The sequence below is a fragment of the Onychomys torridus genome, chromosome 4, assembly GCF_903995425.1.
Source record: "Onychomys torridus chromosome 4, mOncTor1.1, whole genome shotgun sequence".
Lineage (NCBI taxonomy): Eukaryota > Metazoa > Chordata > Mammalia > Rodentia > Cricetidae > Onychomys > Onychomys torridus.
Window position 1 is genome coordinate 136,592,946 of NC_050446.1, and position 11,757 is coordinate 136,604,702.

The following is an 11,757-nucleotide window of genomic DNA, read 5'->3' on the forward strand; positions in this document are numbered from 1 at the left end:
GCCAAGGTGTTTGTTCACTTCACAGCCTACCCTGCTATCCAGGGCTTTCCCTCCCATTCTCTTCTCTCCCCTTCCAGAGGTCCAGCCCAGAGAAATACAGGGAGCTGTGGTAATCCAGAATGGGCAACCTTGAGGTAGGTAATTTACAAGGTTAGCATACCCAACCTTATAAATTTGGCATACCAAAGAGAAGGAAGGAAGGGCTACTACCTTTCCAGGAGCCCTTTGCAGAGAGGACAGCAGCACAGCACAGTTAGCTGAGCCTGTTTAGGTGTGTAGAGACCAATGGGAACAGGTATCCTTTGGGAGGGTAGCAGGCTATCTGGGCGGGAAAACACAGCCAGATGTGTTATAGAAGCAGCAGCTGGAGCAAGCTCTTTCACAGCATACCTTAACAAGACAGTCCTGTAGCCCAAGCAAGGGCTTCTTATTTTGTCTCCCCACTACTCCTGAACTAAGACACTGCTCAGAAACCTCAGTCAGACTCCCAATCAAGCCAGCTCAGTATTGCAGGTATCATGCAGGGGCTCCCTCTGGTGGGGCCTGGGGGCTCAGAGAACCTAAGGGGAAGGGGATGGTGAAATAAGGGGCCAGCACAATGCAGAACATTTCTTGTGCAGAGCAGAAACTCCCTCTACCACTTGGGAGGGTGCTTTTCAGGGGGAGGCTGCACAGGGTCCAGGAGGAGCACCTGGAAGTCAGATACTCCCTGCTCCCTACCCAGAAGCCAGGCTATAAACTACGGAGGCAGCAGGGACGACCTGGAGCACTCTGCTCTGTGCATATTCAGCAAGGGGGTAAAGAGCCCTGGGCCTAGGATCTTTGCCTTTGCTCTTCAGGAGCCTGTTCTGAGGTCTAAGGTCTAAAAGAAGGAACCTCTAATGGGGTAACCCTGCCAGGAATTTTCCATACCTACAGTGGGCCTATGAAGTCCATCAGAAGATTCTGTAGATCTTGGAAGAACTCCAAGGAGACCAGGAAGCATCCTCCCCAAGTTCCTGCTCTGATACTTGACCCTTTCTTCTGGTTAGTATTGGAGCGATACTGAATCCTAGCTCCCCTGGTGATTTTATTGACATAAAGGTTCCTAAGTGGAGGTAAGATGGCTCACCAGGTGAGGACTTGTGCCAAGCCTGAGTTAGCTACTATATAATGTAAGAGAATTGATTCCCACAAGTTCCCCTGTGTTCTCTATTCCCCAATACAAGCACACAATAAATAAATAAATAGATAGATAGATAGATAGATAAATGTAATTTTTACTAAAAAAAAAAAAAAAAAAAAAAAAAAAAAAAAAAAAAAAAAAAAAAAAAATTAAAGATCCCTAGAGTAAAGCCAGCCTCCCACAGCATTCTGTCTGGGGTCTCAGGCTTCCCCTAGAGGTAAAGAGAAATTTCTTCATAAGAGCCAAAACTTACTCTGAAAGTAAGAGCTGAAGGGGGGCAGATTTTGTCATTTCTGCCTTGGTGGGTGGCTAGGGGGTCACCTGGAAACACAGGATTCACGGGGGTATTAGAACATAGCCAAGGATATTCCACTAGGCCAAAAGGCTGGACCCTGAGGAACAAAAGGCCCGTTCCCGCCACCACAGGCCAGAAGATCAGCCTGGATCCCTCATTCTTTGTCCCTCCCTGGACAGCCCTGTTTTTAATCCTCCTTCCTTCCCCACTCCCATCCCAGCCTGCTGTTACCTGGCCATTCCAAGTCCAAGCAACATTGAAGGCCTTGGTGGAGCTTCTGAGGGACCCTGGACCAAGCTGAGTTTCACCTCCAGAGTTTTCATTTGAGCTCTGTCCACGGTGCTCTCTAAGGCTAAGGAGGAGGAGGAGAAAGGAGAACCAGACAGAGGAGGGAGAAAAAGGGGCTTTGGCCTCATTTCCATGTGGAGGGCCCAGCCCCCCCCCCTTCCATTGTGCACCAGGCCTCACTCACAATTGCAGTCTTTGTAGTGGCTGGCTCCGCCCTCGGTACTCAGTCATGGTGGGGGGCCCGGCCCCCACCTTTACAAAGGGCTAGGAGGAGCAAGGCCAGATCTTTCCTTCCCCTTTGGCCCCACCCAGACCATAGCCTAGGGGCAGCCAGGGTTAGCGGAATCTCCACGTAGTGAGCATAACATCTGAGTGTTGTATGGGAGCCACTCACATTTATACTCTCAGATATAGCAGAATAAAGCAGGCAGTGAAGTATTCCCAGGCTCCTGGGGGGTGTGCCTTCAGGGGCCTTTCCCCTTGGGCATCAAGTATATGCCCTGCCTTGAGAGCTTCAGTCTCAACCCCAGCTGCATTAGGAGACAAGCTACCCTCAGGAGAGAGGTTTAAGGCTACCTGCACTGGGTATGAAGAAGCTGAGGCCTGTGACATTCCTGGGTGAAGGCCTTCAAGCTACCTTGACCATCAAGCTAGATCTGAGAAGCTATGGACCATTTAAAGGGTGCAAAGGGGCCTGCAAAGCTGAGCCCTTCTTCCCTCTGCTGGCCACATCTGTACTGTGAGCCCTACATCTGTCCTACCACCCGCTCCCAAGGCCACATATGCAAAGGGGGCTGGCTGTCAGTGCTGTGGCAGCCTGAAGGCCTTCTTCCCCCATTTCTCCACCCCGCGAAGCCAGGGTGGGATCAAGGGGTCAAGAGATTGTGGGCCAGCTGTTCCCAGATGTGGATCAAGGCCCCTCCCCTTTCTGGAGGAATGACAAGCCTCCTGCAGAGGAGGGGGCGGTGGTGTGACGAAGAAGAAAGGGCGGAAAGAGAGGGGGTTCTCCACGGGTTTCTGTTGATCTGTTTAATCCCACGCTACTGCAGACTTTCGCGGATGGAGGGCAAGAGGGAAGAGGAGGGGGTCTAGCCTGCATCCTTCCCTTCCTCCTCCCACCCCCACCCCGCCTGAGCCACCTGACCCGTCTCAAAGTTGCCGGGCTGCGGCGCGCATGGCCTTTGTGAGCGCGGAGCAGCGGCCTGGAACCTGGAGCCTGAGCTAACTGGACTATGTCGCCCCACCTTCGTGCCCCATCCTCTTCCCCACGTACCTAGGAGCTAGCAAATAAATAAATCCACAAACACAAAATTGCAGTGTGCTGGGGAGAGGCAGCTGCGCCGGAAAGAAGGATCGTGGAGAGGTGAAATGGGCCATACGGAGTGCAAGGGAGAACAAACCTGAGCCAAGGCCCAGCATCAGTAAGTTGACTTTTACGGAACCTCTGAAGGTTCCAGGGTCACCAAAAAGGTCCCTACGGGGAGGACTAAGAAGAACAGGCAGCGGAATGCTTGGGGTGGGCTTTCCTTCTCTCAAAGCACAGGCAGCTCCACCCCCACGCCTAGGACAGCCCTTCCCCCAGCCCACCAGGCCAGGAGGCAGGACGCAGGGAATTGGAAAAAGAGAGCCAGGGATCCTAACTGGTGCTCGGGATTGAACGCATAGAAGTATCAGGAGAAAAAGCTCAGGCATGTTTCGGCAGAGATGCGAAAAATAAACTTGGTCTGAGCCCTGGAAGGGATGCAGCTCCAGACTCCCCAAGCACCACTCTCTGGCCTGGTGTAAATATCTCCCATAAATAGTAAGGGGAGGCCGAAGGGGAGGTCCTTGGCTTGGGAAGGGAACTGGTCTTTGAGGAGTCACGGTGCGGAGCCGGCCCCGTAGCAAGCGCGCTCCTAAACCCGAGGCTCTTGGGAATGCCATCCCATCCCCCGCAAGCCCTCCAAATAGAACAAGCTCTGGGTAGGCTAGAAGCCGAGATGTCTTAGACCATTGGGAAACAAAACAAAACAAAACAAAACAAAACAAAACAAAAAACCAGAGGGTGAGGCTGAGGGAAGGTAAAGTGTCTGCGGTCCTGGGAGCGCCTTTTATTCTGCGGATGGGAAGAGGTTCTTGCAGGCTATGCTTTCAACACCATGGACAGCAGACCCTGTAGCTTTGGGGTCCTCGACCGCGCTGCCAAGTCTTGGACCGTCCTGGGGACCTGCCCCAGTACACTGTAGAGTGAGGGACCGCTGGCCAGGCGGGGCTGACTCTTAACGAGAAGCAGACTCTGCTCGGGAGTCTAGATCCTTCAGTCTTGAGCCCTTAGTCAGTGTCCCTGGGGCTACCGGAGCTGGCAGGCCGTGGGTAGTTTCCTTGGTTTGGGGTTGGGCATAAGCAAAGGTGGGCTTATGCTGGCTGTGTAAGTGGGGGTTCTCCAGCGCCAGTAGCGACTGACACCTGAAAAGGGAAGGATTGTGGATTGGAAGAGGAGACGTGTCCCGACTCTCTGAGGATCTTCCAGGAGTAGCATGCGATCTCCGAGATCACCTCCTTCCCAGCAGAGTGTCTTCGGAGTTCCCGCAGGGCTGGAGAAGGTTGGAAAGGAAGGACGGCAGAATCTTTACCCTGGGTCACCTAGCTTTTGCTGGAGGGCAGATGGCTCAATGGTTGGGTTGGCCCAGGGAGGAAAAAATAAGGGGCCAGAGGCCTGCCTGCTTCTGCGCAGTTTCTCCAGTCTGCACCAGGAACAAAGGCCGCTTGGGAGGCCTGGAGTGGCGTTTGGGGAAAGCCGTTGATCCCTAGCCCTAAAGGACCACCAGATCAGAATAGCCACCCTTCAATAGGCTGCAAGGAGTAGATCCGTTTGCAATCAGCTGTGAAGTGTGGACTGTGCTCCCATCCCTGTAGGCAAGGACTCACTACCCAGCTAAGAAAGGGTGAAAGAGGGGAGCAGTCTCTGATGGGGGTTGGGGGGGGACGTCTAACTCTCTCCTCCATATAAGGCCGTCAGCAGGAGGCTGGGACACATTTCTTTCCCTCAGGAGAGAGGGGCGCGGGAGCCACTGTGTTGAGTGGTTGGTTATTCTGGAAGGACCCGCCGCTGCTGTGAGGCAGGCATAGTGTGTTCGCTGCACAGCGGGGTGTGGCTGGTGGGTGTCGAGGAGCTGTGGTCCGTGGGCTGCGGGAGTAGCTTTTGCATGGGTGGTGCGGCAGGACAGTATGAGCGGTTCGAGAGTGTAGGAGAAGCGGTTTCTCCGCATACGTGTGACCTCCGGGCGCCGGGCACAATCGAAGGTGTTCGAGGGCTGCGTCCGTGAGTCGAGGAGCGCGCGGAGCGGGACGCCGAGCGTGTGCGAGGGAGGCACGGGTCGCGCGGTGCGTGAGTGCGCGTGTACGCGGTGCGCGTGCCCCTCAGTTCTCAAGGACAGACACCTCCGGGAGGAGGCGGCGGAGCCGGTGTCCGGGTGACGTCACCGCGCGCCCCAGTGATAATCGCCCGGTGCCGGAGCCGAGCGCGGATACGAGCGGAGGCAGCGGCGGCAGCGGCGAGCGCGGGGACGGTTGCACCCAGGCTGGGCCAGGAGAGTAGGAGTCGGACTCCCGCAGTGCCGACCTCGCGGACGCTGGGCTCCCAGCCGGCCCTCGGGAATTTGCCTGGCTTCCTTGGCGATTTCCCTGCGCTCTCCTCCACCCCGGGCCGTGGCGTACGGGTCCTGCGGGGGCCAAGGAGGAGGCGGAGGCGGGAGCGGGCGACAGCGCGGGCGGTGCTGCAGAGCGGAGGCGACGGCAGCCGAGGAGCAGCAGGCGGCGGCGGCTCGCGCCCGGACGGGTAACTGCGCTGGCGGCCCCGGCCGGGGCGAGCCGGCAAGCGGCCTCTCGGGTCACCCCGTCTTTCTCTCCTCGAGCAGCTTCTAGCCGGTCTGAGGCGCAAAGGAAGAGAGCTCAGCGGGTTGTAAAAAAAAAAGAGACTGCTTTTCATCTCCGAACATCGAGGTTCTTTATTTTCACCGCATTCACGCGCTCCTAGTGGGGCCGGGAAGATGAGCCAGGGAAGGGCTGCTGCGGAGAGGCTTGCGCCGCCGGGGTGGAGCGGGCTCTGCACCCCTCAGAAGACCGCGGAAGGCCGGAGCATGGGCACGCTCACCCCGGCCGGCTCCTGCATCTCTCTCGCTGCGGTTCCGAGGGGTCCCTGCTGCAGGGACGCCTCAAGGGATTTGCCTAGGCCCTTCTCTACCTCGGGGAGGGGAAGGAGAGAGGGCTCCTCGGAGTTGGGGGCGGACCAGGGCTGCACTGCCAGCTTAGCGCGGAGCCCCGCCCCGCCCGCCCCGCCGCGAAGAAGCTGGAGCGTTCGCGCCCCTCAGGCTAGGACCCCACGCAAGCCGCAGCCCCGGCCCCGACCTGGCCCAGCCGCTCGCCGCCCGCCGCAGCCCTGAGGGCCCCTCTGCGTGTTCACAGCGGACCTTGATTTAATGTCTATACAATTAAGGCACGCGGTGAATGCCAAGAGAGGCGCCTCCGCCGCTCCTTTCTCATGGAAATAGCCCGCGAGCCCGGCCGGCGCGGCGCCCCTCCCGCGGGAAAAAGGCGAGCCCCGGCCCCCGGCGGCCCCTCGCTCCGCGGACAAATCCGGCGAACAATGCGCCCGCCCAGAGGGCGGCCCAGCTGCCGGGCAGGGGATCTGGCCGCAGGACACAAAGGGGTCCGCATGCCTAGGACGTCACGGGGAGGGTGGGGGCGACCGCGGGGGAGACTGTGGCCACCCAGCCCCTGACCACGTGTGTCCGCAGCTCTGAGTGCTCGAGATCCCAAAGAGGGGCACGAGGGCCAGGAGACAAAGGGAGGGGCCGAGGGAGCGGCAGGTTAAGGGGCGGAGGGAAGTATGCAGCCTCTCAGGTTGAGTTGGCGCGCCCGGATACCCACGGGCACTCCTGGGCGCTGTCCGCGGTGCTGCCGGTGGAGCCACCAAGAGAGGCAGGGCGCCAATGCGCGTGGGACGAAAGGATGTCCTGAGAGCCACTGTTCCCACCCAGGGGGCCCTGAACAGTTGCTGCGGCAACCTGGGAAAAGTGGGGTAGGGTCTGAGGTCACTGCAGTCTGTCCCCTAGCCACTCACTCCAGTTGGGGGGCGCAGGGTGGAGACTACGCCCCCTGAGATTCTGAAGCAACCTCTGCACTGAGGTTCGCGCTGTCGAAGTGGGAGATCTGCATCTGCACCAATGTCTAAATCTGGGTGGATACACTGGACCGCAGCCCGCCCCCAAACCTCTCTCTAGCTATGCGGGACGCGAGGCACGTGAGGCTCTGCAGCCTAGGGAGAAAATGACAAATCCTCCTCCTCCCCCCCCCACCACCATCTGCAGCCGCAGTGACACCCACTCAGGTCTGCTGCAGGCATTTCCCCCCCCCCCCGCCCCGTCCTCAGAAGCCAGCGCCACCTGCTGGCGTCCTGGTATGAGACTGCACTGGCATGTCTCATCCCAGCATGGTTCCCAGTTCCCAAGGTTACAGGCACTATTACCTAGGGCAGTGGTTCTCAACCTTCCTAATGCTGTGACCCTTTAATACAGTTCCGCATGTTGTGGTGAGCCCCAGCCACAAAATTATTTTCGTTGCTACTTCGTAACTGTAATTTTGTTACTGTTAAGAATTGTAATGCAAATATTTTTGGAAATAGAGGCTTGCCAAAGGGGTTGCAACGCTCATGTTGAGAACTGCTGAACTAGGGTGATTGTCAGTAGAGGAGGTCACAACCTCTGCACCCACATCTCCTCAGGCAATCTCCAGACTTGCTTCTCGTCTTCACAGAGTGAGTATGAGCCCCTTTGCTGGTTCTGACCTGAGCCAGTATTGGTGACCCCAAATTCTCCTAGCCCCAAGTCCTATGCAGGTAGCAGAAAAGCATGACAAAAGGGCCCACATGGAGCACAAAGAGACCCCACAGAGAACCTGCCTCAGTACTCTCTGGAGAGATTTCATACTTCCACATGATCATAGACCACTAGTGCCTTTGCATCCCACCTCCAAAGCAGAGCCTTCGCAGGACCTCCGCCCTTTGGAGGATGGGGAAGGGGTACCAGCAAGCTTTGGTCTGACCAGAGCACTGACCTTGGACTTGATGTCTCTTTTCCCTTCCTCCTTCAGAAGTGGGTGAAGGGGGTTGGAGATTTAGCTCAGTGGTAGAGCGCTTGCCCAGCAAGTGCAAGACCCTGGGTTCAGTCCTCAGCTCTGAATAAACAAAAACAAAAACAAAAAAAAAGAAGTGGGTGAAGATTGGTCAGCTATGGCTCCAGAAGAGTAGGGCCCCAAGGTGAATGAATCCAAGGCACTGCTGAAAGAATTGGTAGAGGCAGCAGACCCTAGTGTAGGGATTCCTGGTGGGCACAAAAATGTGTCCCTTGTCCAGCCTGAGCTGTTGAAGCTGCTGTAAATCCTAACCCTAGCTATTTTCTCAGAAGATTTCCCTTGCTTCTCTTCTGGAGCTGGAGCTCCATTCTTGGGCCACTGCCCTTCCTGGAGATTGGGCTCCTGACGGTGACCTGGGCTGTGAGCAGAGATTGGGGTATGGAGGGGGTGAGGGAGGAAGGCTGGAGAGTAAGGGGATGGTAAAGCCCATGGCAAGCTGCCCTGGGCACTGAGAAGCTCAAAGAGCATCATCTTCTTTGCACTGTCAGTAGAGGATAGGGGCTCCAGTTCAAGGGCACAGAACTGAACTGGGAATGGACAGCAGACATAGGACATTCAGTAGGAAGGTCATCTTTCAGACTTCACTGTGCCCAGGATGCAGCACTGTCTGCTGAGATGTGGGCAGACCCCATACAAAGAACCAGCTCAGCTCTATCCATGGGGGCTGAGTGCCAGTATCGCTCTGAGACTCTCAGAGCCAGTAACCCATTCCTAGTGTGCTTTGTACCTAGTCTTTTGTGGCCAAGCTTGGATGTCCATCTCCCTGCTCATCCTAGAACACACTCATCCCTACACAGAAATTGCCTGGTCCACTTAGAAGCCAAGACTCAGCATATGGCTTATTAGGTGCCAACCTGATCAACAGCAAGCTTGGACAGAGTGCTCATAGTATTCCCTCTATCCCCAACCTTATGAGTCCTGGGCCCTCTTCATTAAAGGGACAAGATAAAGGAGATACATGGCTGAAGCATTCAAAGTGAGCACATTTCTACTCCAAGTGAAGCCCAGCAGAGCTGCTGTACTGGAGCAGCCACCTCATAGCTTCCTTGGAAAACCCTAATTCTTCCCGGAGGTCATCATGTCACTTCTGGCCTTTTTGGCCTATTGAGACTTGAGATGTTTCAGAATACAGCTTCCTCTCTCTATCCTTACATCTCCTGGGCTCTTCCTGACCTCATCTCCTAGTCATGGCACCTCATGTGGCAATATCTAAGAACCTTATACTTCTCTCCCTAAAGTCCATGATTCTGGCAGTCTCTATCCAGTGCTGAGTGAAGAAGACCAGGCTCTAGCCTCTCTGCCCCTTAGCATCCCAACCTTCACTCCTGGGTGGGGGGGTGGAAGTGGGGTGCAGGGCAGGCAGAGATGCTTCAGAAGGAAAAGTAAAATGGCAAAGTGCTATTTCCATAGCTTGTTGGGGAAATGAAAGATGGTAAGAACGTCAATTGGCAGGAAGGAGGAAAGAGGATCTGTTTAGCATGGTGACCCCATCCAAGAGGAAGCCAGACTGGGGTAAGATCTTCTCAAGTGCACAGACATACCCTCCCAGACTTGGGATGCTTCCCAGCCCCAGGCTATGCCCAGTCCATATGGCACACAAGGCCAACTTTCCATAATGGAGCTTCATCTGCAGCAGCTCCCATGGGCACAATCAAAGAGTCATGGGAGTCCAGGATGCAGGAGCCTCTACCCAGCCCAGGCCTGCCTACTCCTACCTTTACCTCACCTGGATTCTGTCTCCACCTGACAGAGGTTCCTGGACTCTTATCACCAGCAGAGTCCTAGGCTCCTCAATAGCATCAGATTCTATTAGACAGCATGCTCTCCTCAGCTTGACTGGAAGGATAAACCAGTATCCCCATGGCCACCTGAGACTTCCTGGTGGGTCAAAAGAGCAGGCCCAGGCTTCCTTGGAACTGAACCATGGTAGTGCTGCCCAGGCAGAACTTGTTTCAAAGGGAGGATGAAAAGGACCCATTTGCACAGCCAGGTACCTCTTGCCACCCACACCCTCACAGCTATTCCTATTCCTTCAGAGCTTAGGCACATACTTCCCTAGCTCTTTTTAGGTACACAACATAAGTGTAACAGCTACAGAGGTTAATAATAATAGTAGCAACACACCTGCCCTTCCAAACTCTACACTTCCTGCCTGCCATAGCCTGATCTCAAGGCAGTCCCCACCACCCAGAAAGCATTCAAAGGAGATAAGATAGTGTTATCATCTGTGCTGGAGATGAAAGTGAGACATGACTTAGACATGACCCTTCCATACACATACATACCCTGTCCACTGAGGCTCTGATGGAAGGGATAGGCCTTTCTAGCACAGAAACAGCAGGGCAGGAATACACTGCACTCTATCATGTGACAGCACTCTCCCAGGAGCTAGGCTCCATCTTTGGTACACAGCCACTTTAGGCATGTCTTGTCAGGCTGTCCCAGAGATGTCTGTGGACCCACCCTATGTAGTCCTTCCCTTCTCTGACTTGCCACCCAAATTACCACTGATTATGGGCAGAGGTTGGATACAACCTAGAATCTGGTAGACTGGGCATTCCAGCCTGTTTGTTCCCTGAACCATACCACCATGAGTTTATACCAGTAGCTCCAGATACTCAGTAAGAGACCTGGGCTATTTTCAGTGTATGTCCACTCCAGATATCCAGAATCAAGATTCTTGAACTGCCCCCAATAAAATCCAGCTCTGTAAGCACAGCCCACATAGATGGATGGCCCATTAGATCAGATTTAGGAAGCCTCTCAGTCCCAGGCTGTACCTGGTCCACATGACACTAAGAACCAACATTCACCGGTGAGAACCGTCTCTGCTGGAACCGGATGGGACTGTGTACAAAACACATAGACCAAGCTCAGGCAGTCTGAAATATAATGAAGCAGCACAATGTTTTGAGGCACACACAGAATACTCCAGCACACACCTGTTACCGTGTATGTGTGTGTGTGTGTGGGGGGGGGTAAGGTCCCTGCAGATGCCTATGCTTACCACAGGTGGAACCTCAGAGATGCTTCAGGATTCCGTACCTGGACAGGGATGGTGAATGACACCATGGAGAGCCAGGTCCCAGAGTGATCTTGAGCATTTCCCAAACAACAGAAGTTAAACTCAATCACCATGAACAATGACAGTGGAGACAGAGTTATTTTCATCCAGACACCAGCCCTACCTCAATATATACCATGGGAGGAGCACACAGGATGAGGTCCTTGCACTTCTGCATGCTCCCTGTCTTTCATTCACTTAAGTTTTCCTGAGTCTCTTCTAGGGACCAGGCCATCAGTGCTGCCAAGGTCTAGGCAAGTCTGCATGGAACAGGACCCTGTTGAACAAGCAACATGTATTCTACCTTACACCTGTTAGAACTGAGACAGGAAAAGTGGGATGATAGTAAGCAGGAAAGTGGTTCCCTCAGCCATAGAACACAAAGATCTAAGGATGTGCTTTCAGACTCATGGAGCCAGGATTTTCCCAGTTTCTTCACCCTACTGTACTTATGCTTCAGTTTCCCCATCTGTGGTTGGATGTTAAGTTCAGGCATGCCCAGTGATTAACATGAAGTTATCATGACTCTAATCAACACCATCATTGCCATCTTTATTACCCCCATTATCATTTGTCTCAACCATCATCATCACTGTCATCATCACTATCACTGCTACCCAACCATCATGATTTCCATCATCATTTATCATCATGTCATAATCACCATCACCGCTACCATCTCCATCATCATCTTTATCAGTCACTGCCATTTCTAAGCTTTAGGGTAAGGCTTTTTTCCCCTTCTCTTTTCTTATTAAGAAATTTTCAGGGCTG

The 11,757-nt window shown here is 54.5% G+C and overlaps 1 protein-coding gene across 1 annotated transcript; it reads right to left on the reverse strand.

Annotated features, from left to right (window-relative positions):
• Positions 1-516: 516 nt before the first annotated feature.
• Positions 517-5,987, reverse strand: LOC118581948. The gene is made up of 3 exons (XM_036184340.1): positions 3,022-5,987; positions 1,487-1,812; positions 517-560 (listed from the first exon to the last, which is right to left on the reverse strand). Exons 1-3 carry the CDS (start codon positions 3,669-3,671, stop codon positions 517-519), a joined length of 1,020 nt encoding a protein of 339 aa, XP_036040233.1. The 5' UTR covers positions 3,672-5,987.
• Between the last annotated feature and the right edge of the window lie 5,770 nt (positions 5,988-11,757).

Excerpts from the sequence above, each read along its gene's own strand:
- LOC118581948 (XM_036184340.1), bottom strand. The coding sequence starts at position 3,671 with ATGGCATTCCCAAGAGCCTCGGGTTTAGGAGCGCGCTTGCTACGGGGC. Across the intron at positions 1,813-3,021 it reads ATTTATTTGCTAGCTCCTAG|CCTTAGAGAGCACCGTGGAC; the intron begins GTACGTGGGGAA and ends CCTCCTCCTTAG. Across the intron at positions 561-1,486 it reads CGTGAATCCTGTGTTTCCAG|GTTCTCTGAGCCCCCAGGCC; the intron begins GTGACCCCCTAG and ends CCTTCCCCTTAG.